Here is a 9,165-nt window from a genome sequence, read left to right as displayed (position 1 = left end):
TCGGCCACCCGCCCCCTCCGGACGGGTGTCCCCCAGGGCTCGGTCCTAGGACCCCTTCTCTTCTCCCTCTACACTAAATCACTGGGTAACATTATCACATCTCATGGCTTCTCATATCATTGTTATGCCGATGATACTCAACTCTTCCTCTCCTTCCCTCCCTCAGATATCCACGTCTCTGAGCGGATCTCGGCCTGTCTGTCCGACATCTCCGCCTGGATGACGACCAACCACCTCAAACTGAACCTAAGCAAAACAGAATTGCTCCACCTGCCGGCCAAATCCTCCCCCCTGACCGACCTCTCCATCACAGTCGAGAATGCAGCTGTGACCGCGTCGCCGACCGCCAAGAACCTTGGTGTTGTCCTCGACGACCAGTTGAACTTCTCTGCTCACATCGCAGCGACAACCAGAACCTGCAGATTCCTCCTGAGCAACGTCAGAAGGATACGCCCCTTCCTGACAAAAGAAGCCACCCAACTCCTCGTCCAATCAACAGTCATCTCCCGCCTCGACTACTGCAACGCACTGCTAGCTGGCCTCCCGGCCACTGCCACCAAGCCTCTTCAACTCATTCAAAATGCAGCGGCCCGCCTGATCTCAAACCTACCGAAGTCAGCCCATGTCACCCCACTTCTTAGGGACCTGCACTGGCTCCCCATTGCTGCACGTATCCGCTTCAAGGCCCTCGACCTAGCATACCGTGCGGCAAAGGGAACCGCTCCCGCCTACCTCCGGTCAATGGTCTCTAACTACACACCCTCAAGACCCCTACGCTCTGCGTCTTCTGGCCGCCTCAGATCTACTCCTATCCAAGCTCCCGGAGGGTCATCAAAGAGAAGCCGCCTATTCTCAGTCCTTGCCCCACAATGGTGGAATGAACTACCCATCCCAGTTAGGACAGCCGAATCCCGTCCAATCTTTCGCCGTCGACTAAAGACTCACTTCTTCAACCATTATCTGAAATGATAAAAAAAAAAAAAAAAAAAAAAAAAAAATCTAACCCCGACTAACCTTAATGTCATGCACTTGTCCTAATAAACTAACCTACACTGTAACACGCAACACTTTGATGAACATTGTTACTCAGCTGATAGAGTTATACCCTTCTTGCTGTCTTGTCGCACAGAACTTGTAAGTCGCTTTGGATAAAAGCGTCAGCTAAATGACTAAATGTAAATGTAAATGTAAGCCAAAAAGTTAGTTTCCTCCCCTGCATGTACAGTATGTCATATATGTCCTGATGAATTGAAAATGGGGGACCCTGATGTAAACAAGACGAAAGTCTTTCTCTGGTCTGCATCCCCTTAACAATTGTGTGTATTGAGCTGTACTGTATTGTACCCATTCTGCAATCTGTTAATAACGTTTTCAATCAATCAATCAATCAATCAATCAATCAATCAATCAATCAATCAAGAGGGCAAGAATTTCAGCTGTCCACAAGCCTTAATCCACTTTAAAAAAATAAAAATAAGTGTTTCATATCCTTTACTCTAGTAACAGTCCATGGGCATGTTGTATCTGTCCCTGTCGTTTTTAAAAAGCAGGCATGGAAAGCAAAATACGGCATTTACATGACTGCATCCAGCTAGCCATATAGCTTCTTGTTGTAGCCAAGTCCAACACTTCTTACCGAACCAGCTAAACTACCGAGTATAGCCTTAACCCTTCAAGAAGCTTTGTGGTCCGGGCTTGAACTTTCCATAAAAGTGTCCATATAAATCCATTTTGTTAGATCCAACACTGTCTGAATGTACAGTATCTTGTGATTATTATCAATTTCCGACAACAACTACTAGCCAAGCGTATTTTCCTGGTAGACCCTCGAGGTGATTCGGGACGTGATGTCACGTGCGCCCTAGCGCCCTCTATGGACCAGCCGCCACTGCCCAAACCGTTACTAAGGCAGAAACTGGACCTGGCATCCGAATGAGGAACTTGGCTGGGTATTCTGTCTTAGGTCACAGGAAAGTCTATGAGCTGTGATTAAAAAAATTACAGGTTCATAAGATAGCTTTTGTGTTCCCCTGCATCTGATCGATGACTGACGGGTGACGGTTGCATGCCAGCCTTAGGGAGAAAATGGCTTTACATGCACCAACTGGCAAGAAAGGGGAGGGCATGTCTCCCCCCTCTCTCTCCCCCCCTGTGTCATATAGTATAAAGAGGGGCGTCCCAATCTGTATTTTACTTCATTCATCTCTGCTGCACTGCCTTGTGGAGGAGTTCAAAGCCTGTGAGTATAATCTGAAGTATATTCACACGGTTTCAGTATTTTAATTATTGATCAATGTTGCATGGTGTTGTCATTGCACTTTGCAGGATTCAAGTTTGATCATGAGTATAGTGAGTGTAATGTGATGATTAAACAACTGTTTGGTAAAGTATACATGTTTACAAAGGTTAGAGCGTAATCATGTCAGATGAAACATTTCACCTAAATGTAACATCTAAAATATTTTCTTTTCATTCAGAATCATGAGCAGGAACTACCTGTCCAAGAATGATGAGCTCCGCAAGGGAGACTTCCTGATATCCAACAACCGTGAATGGAAGGCTGTCTTTGAGGTCCGTAACTTGAAATGTTTTCAGTGTGTTTTGAATAGTCTGTTGTGAATAGTCTGTTATGAATAGTCACTGATGGCTGGGGACATACTCATGAAGAAGTATAGGAAATGGATATGGGTACATGTAAAAAATAACTCCAGTTATCAGATGAACAATGTTTTCAAACCAAATTACTCAAAGATCATTTAAAGGTTACCACATTCACAACCACAAGTGATCTGGATTGACTTTATAACTGCAAAATACATGGGCTGTTAAAAAAAAAATTGAATTGGGCAGAGCTTGGGATTGGTCAATTCTGTGGAACAGAGTAGCAATCTAAGTAGGCTTCCTAATCTTCTCTCAGAGTAAAGTGCAGAACACCCAGCTACAATGTCACTCTTTCAGAAAAAGAAAACAAAAGTGCATAGTTTTTCTAGCCCAGTAACATACAGTATATAACCTACCGTTTATGGTTATTAAAGGTTTATTTAATCTCATTATGACTGGATGTGACTGTGAGCAGATGATGCATGCCCAGTTTGATAACAGTGACGTGGTTCTGTCTGATCCCTGCAGGATGATGGCAACCTTGTTGTGTACGGCTGGAAGCCCATTTGGACCTCAGAGACAGAGGGGTCAGACGCCCACCGCGTGTGCATGCAGGCAGACTGCAACCTGGTCATGTACAACGAGGACGGCAAAGCCCAGTGGCATACCAACTCCAGCAAGGACAAATGCAACATGTGCCGCCTTCACCTGAGAGACGACGGTGTCCTGGTAGTGCAGAGGGAATCAAAAGACATCTGGAACTCTGCCGACTCCAAAGACATGAAATGAATTCACATTTCTACACTGTTTTCTGTCTTTTAATTGTACATTTGGACATCAACTTATGAACAATATAAACGGGTACATCTGGTATGTAAAACTGGTGTGGAATAAAAACATTTCAAGAGAATGTACCGTATGAATGTCTTTTTTCTCTAAATGATGCTTTCCTTTGTAGGATGTAGGATGTTATGATAACTGTGATCAGTAAATGTGCAGAACTGGTCCAAAAGGGCTCAGGCATCTGCTCCACATAAAGGGGTTTCTCTAAGCTCTAAGGATAAGAATATGCGCTCAATAAAGCAAGCCAAGCTCATTGCCAAAGGAGAGTGAAATGCCTATAACCAGTTGTGATGTGGAACATCATGTCTAAGCATGTAGAACATGGACCATAATAATAGCCCCTAAACAGCATTGCCGACTTCAACAGACCCACGGCTCTTTTGATGTGAGCTAATTTTGATATTGCTGTTCCGACATACACACTGCTGATAATCTGATCATCCATATCTTCCATATCTTCTTCTTGCTGGTTTTAAGCCCCTGGCGCCGACCCAATACATCATCACGATCCTATAGGGAAGCTTGAAAGAACAGCAAGGGAGGAGAGAGAGGCAGGCGGAGGTTCGTTCAACGTATATTATTATTATTATATTATTATAATAATAATAATTATTTATTATTATAGAGAATGATGCCTCAGATGCTCCGGTCCTAATATTGGGCGACTACAACAGCTGTCGGCTCAAAAAGACTCTTCCCACATATCAGCAATATGTAAACTGTGCCACCAGAGGAAACAAAACAATTGACCTTTGTTATGGTAACGTGAAGAACGCATATAGGGCATACAAGAAACCCCCCTTAAGTACAGCTGATCATAATGTTGTTCATTTAGTCCCGTCTACCGCACTACATTACAAAGAGAGGGAGCTGTCAAAAGGCAGGTGCAGCAGTGGAGTGAGGAGGCCAGTGAGACTCTGCAGGCCTGCTATGATGTACTGACTGGGAAACGTTCACAGACGGGACCGGTCTGGAGGAGGCTGCTGAGGTCACTACTGTACTGACTACATTCTCTTTTGTGAAGACTTGATTATTCCAAAAAAGACTGTTAAAGTTTTTTCAAACAATAAACCCTGGATCACAAAGAAGCTAAAACAAACACTTAATCAGAAGAAAATAGCATTCACCTCCAGAAACAGGATTGAGGCTAAATTGATTCAGGCCAGGTTAAACAAGGAAATTAAAGAGGCCAAAAGGGAGTACAAGGAGAAGGTGGAAAGGCTCTTCCAGGAGGGCAAAGCCAAAGATATGCCTGGAAAGGTGTCAAGACACTTGCTGGCCTGCAAAACAACAGACCCCCGTCCCATTTAAGAACAGAGGAATGTGTGGAGTTTGCAGATAACCTGAACAGCTTCTACTGCAGGTTTGATACACACACCTTCCCTCAGGAGAGGGAGGAGCTGACCACCAATCTCCTGTGTAAAGCAGCGACTAGCACCAACCTAGAGTTTCACCCTAGGGAGGTGGAAAGGGTGCTCAAGAGAACAAACCCTCACAAGGCCCCAGGTCCTGACAACATCAGTGGGCGCTTGCTGAAGGTCTGTCATGAGCAGCTGGCTGAGGTCTTCTTTAACCGATCCTTGTCTGAACACTCCATACCAACCATATGGAAGTCCTCCATCCTTTGCCCAGTCCCTAAGAAAACGAACCCCACCTGCAATAATGACTACCGCCCTCGCCCTGTAGCTTTAACATCTCTGGTGATGAAGAGCTTTGAAAGGCTCATTCTACCTCAGCTACAGAGGGAGGTTATTGGGCACACAGACCCACTCCAGTTTGCATACAAGCAGCAGAGAGGTGTGGATGATGCAATGATAACCCTCCTGCATCACACCTACACACAGCTGGAGAAGCCCAAGTCCTTTATCAGGATGGTATTCGTCGATTTCTTTATTTAAATTTTTTTTATCTACAGTACTTTTTCTCCCATTTTCTATTTTTCTCCCATCCCAATTTTGTATCGTTCAATTCTACCCTCCCCTGTCTCAAACGCTGTTAGGCCATGCCTCCCACAGGCCGGCTGCAATGTGGACTCCCCCAGCTCTGGAGATAAATGGCCAGAAAATAGAGCCCGTTGAGGAGTATAAATATCTTGGCACCACCATCACTATTTGGGCAATGTTACACAATTCCTGTGAGTCTATGGAACACATCTGTAAGGTTTAATTTTTTTTTTTTTTTTTTTTTTTATTAATCCTCTCTTTCTCCGATTTTTCGATGTTTTCTCCCCGTCCCAATTTTAGTCGTTGTGCCAATTCCCCCCCTCCCCCTGTTTGTTGTGCGCATGTTCTCCTACTGGTTGAACGCACGGCGACAGCCAGTGACTCTTTTTTCACCTGGCAGCGAGGACTCTCATTGGTGAAGTGTAACGCGTGGGAGGGCACGCTGCCTTCATCAAGTCCTGCCTCCGCTGAGCAAGCGCCCAGACCTGACCTGTAGGCGTCGCTGTCCACAATGCCAGATTCCCACCCATGACTTGCCCTCCCCCTAACCCAGCCAAACGAGTTAGTATGACGATCAGCCCAAGCCCCAAGCAATGCTGACTCCGGGAGTCGAGACCGCAGCCTCTTGCATTGGTGACAAGCGCAATCTCCGCTACGCCACCTGACCGCTCTTGTTTTGTATTTCTAATCAAGTACTCTAAATAGGGCTGTCCCCGACTAAGGATTTGGATAGTCGATGATTGGACGAAATTTGCCGATAGTCGACTATTAGTCGACAAAAAAATAAATACAAAAAAAATAAGTATAATATATTACATATATATATATATATATATATATATATATATATATTTTTTTTATCATTCCATTTGGGCTGTGGGGGTGCTTAATGTCTGAAGGAGTCGACTGAAGGCTTCTTGTCCTCTGCAAAAGCATGCTATTGGTCCACTGATGGATACATCTTGATATTTGTATAGTCTAGTGTGTTCATTAGATGGGTGAAATCCTCTTTCAGTGCCTCTGTGCCTGTTTTCTTAGGCAGTTAGCCTCTGGTATGCGTGCCATTAGCGTTAGCCGCGCTTCTAGGCCTCTTTTCTTTTGGAAAGAATGATACAAAAAAAAGGTATAATTATTATTATTATTATAATTTTTTTGTATTCGACTAAGAGGTTGGCAGTCAACTACGGCTCCTTTCGACCGATTACTCCACTATTCGACTAATAGGGGTCAGCCCTAACTCTAAAGCAGCATTTTTCCACTTCAAGATTTCAAGCTGTCTTGGGCTGGGCTCCGCCCATACTCGCAAAGCGCTTTGAGTGACAGTCACCCACAGTCTGCACTGGCAGACAGAGAGAGAGACATAGAGAGATTGAGGGGGATACTAATTAATACGGATCGGAATACGGGGGCGTGCGTGGGAGCGTGCGCAATGATATTTTGCAGCAGGTTGACAGTGATATGCGAGTGCTCCCGACTGCGTGTGTGTGTTTCCGCACACACGGTCGGGAGTGTGTGTAAATGCTCTGTGTCCCTCTCTCTCCCTCTCTATCTCTCTCTCTCCCTCTCTCTCGCTCGCTCGTTCTCTGCTCTCTCTGTCGGCACCCGCGCCACGTCAACCCGTTTGAGGAAGTGTCAGTATTTCCACTCGCTCTGTTGTTGAGTGCGCTACAACCATAGGGGGCGTTAGTTATGCAGATGAGAATTCTTGGACGTCACAGGTACGCGAAATTCAGAATGGCTTAGTTCAGTGAGGGAGGATCTCGTGAACTCGAGACTGGACTGATCAAAAGGAGAATTAGAGACACAGACCCCATTGATACAACCCCACATTGCTAGAAAACAATGCTAAACACTGGAAAAGGCTATTTATAAGACATGGTACCTATAATATCTCTTATTATTCAGGATAATAAACCACACAACTTAACGTTATTGACATATATTGAAGAGCAGTTAGTTTCTCTTCCCTATTTTTAGCATGTAGCAACAATTAGATTTGAAATTAGTTAAAAAATGGTGGCACCCTGATAAAAATAAAAAAGCTACTGTACATACAGTAGATTTCATTATCTTATGCACGCCTGGTGATACTAAATCCAAATTGAACTCTGGCATTTGAAATATAAGATTTGGCACAATCCATAAATGTGCGAATTGGCTATAATAAGGTCATTTATAAGCCTGCTATTCTATATTCTATAATAATATTTCAAATTGCATTGGTCCGGATGGGAGAATTCAGTACTGTATCTACAAAACCTTCTGTTTAAACATCTTCCCTTTATTCATTTCCTTAGATTTTTTTGTACACACACATTGTAAATGGTTAACCTTCTGTCGTGTGGCAGTGAAAGGGTTAATGTACTGTATATTCTATATGCCCTGTTTTTTTTTTTTTTTTGTGGGCGTTTTATCGCTTTATTTCTACTGGGCAGTCCAGTAGGGAGAGACAGATGAGGAATGGGAGACAGAGTGGGGGGAATACATTCGGCAAATAACGACGGGTTCGGGAATCGAACCCGGATCAGCCGTGTCGCGGCTGAGCGCGCTATGTGGTTCACCACTGGGGCGCCCCGATATATGCCCTGTTTTTATGTTGAAACTTGGTTGTGGGGGGGGGGGGGGAACACTGTACAACTGTACAAGCAAAACTGTACATTGGAATATTGACAAAACCATACTAGGTAATTTACTGTACATTGGAGGGGGTTGGGTTAGGACATTTACAGGGGCCAGTTTCGAATTGCAGTCTCCCGTAGGTGTTCTTTGAGAGTGGTTTTGAAAGTGGGTAGTGATTCACATTCCTGAACAGAGTCGCGAGGACAGCCCAAAAGATCTGTGCATGTTCCCTCCATCCAGGACAATAGTTTGGACCGGGAAACATTCAACGTGTACCACTACGAGACAATAGCTGCACAGTGCTGTGCTGTCCCCGTTGATCGATTGACAAGCTGTTTATTAACTTAGTTCATTTATTTTCAAATGTTCCATTGTCTAAGTCTCCTTGAACTGTTCATATTCATTGATTCTGTATGTAAGTGTAGGGATAATAATTAATGTGCCTTTGCTAGTGGTGGTCCGGTCCATTATTAGTCCTCTTGTGAATCAGTATGATGTAATAAAGTAAATGATTGAGAGCCATTATCATAATGTTAAGATGAATTGAATATGTTTTTTTTTCTTTTCTTTTCTTTCCTTTTTCCAATTTTTCTCCCATCCCACTGTTAGTCGTTATGCCAATTCCAACCCCCTTCCCTGGTTGTTGCGCACTTTCCCCTACTGTTGGTCCGAGAGGCCGGAGACTGTCACATGCTTTTCCTCCGACGCATGTGCCGCCAGCCGGCAGCCAGCCTGGCCGCGCAGATTCTCACTGGGAGAGTGTAACGTGTGGGAGGCCGCACTACCTCTCTCCAGATCCTACCCTCGCTGTGCAGGCGCCCCGACCGAACTGTAGGGGTCGCTGTCCACAACGCCCAGGACCCACCCGCCAGCTTTCCCCACCCCCTAATACTGCCAATTGTATTAGTGTGAACGGCCAGCCAAGCTCGTGACAACGCCGGGAGCTGAATTCGAACACGCGAACCCAGCTTCTCCAGCGTTGGTGACGAACGCAATCTCCGCTACGCCACCTGACCGCCTGAATTGAATATGTTAAGATGAATTGAAAATGGGGGACCCTGACGTAAACAACAAGAAAGTCTTTCTCTGGTCTGCATCCTTAACAATTGTGTGTATTGAGCTGTACTGTACTGTACTGTACCCATTCTGCAATCTGTTA

At 44.7% G+C, this 9,165-nt stretch overlaps 1 protein-coding gene across 1 annotated transcript; it reads left to right on the top strand.

The window, feature by feature from the left end:
• The first annotated feature begins 2,209 nt into the window (after positions 1-2,209).
• LOC311237696 (B-type lectin plumieribetin-like) lies at positions 2,210-3,441 on the top strand. The gene is made up of 3 exons (XM_084325666.1): positions 2,210-2,239; positions 2,478-2,571; positions 3,130-3,441. Exons 2-3 carry the CDS (start codon positions 2,482-2,484, stop codon positions 3,388-3,390), a joined length of 351 nt encoding a protein of 116 aa, XP_084181792.1. The 5' UTR covers positions 2,210-2,239; positions 2,478-2,481; the 3' UTR covers positions 3,391-3,441.
• The last annotated feature ends 5,724 nt before the right edge of the window (positions 3,442-9,165 follow it).

This window comes from Notolepis coatsorum (assembly GCF_963971535.1).
Source record: "Notolepis coatsorum genome assembly, chromosome: 12".
Taxonomy (NCBI): Eukaryota; Metazoa; Chordata; class Actinopteri; order Aulopiformes; family Paralepididae; genus Notolepis; species Notolepis coatsorum.
The sequence above is the reverse complement of the archived record's forward strand: the minus strand, read 5'-3'. Positions and strand labels throughout refer to the sequence as shown.

What these genes read in the sequence shown, in the direction of transcription:
- LOC311237696 (XM_084325666.1), top strand. Translation starts at nt 2,482, where the DNA reads ATGAGCAGGAACTACCTGTCCAAGAATGATGAGCTCCGCAAGGGAGAC. An exon ending in AATGGAAGGCTGTCTTTGAG is followed by an intron (nt 2,572 to 3,129) that starts GTCCGTAACTTG and finishes TGATCCCTGCAG; the next exon opens with GATGATGGCAACCTTGTTGT.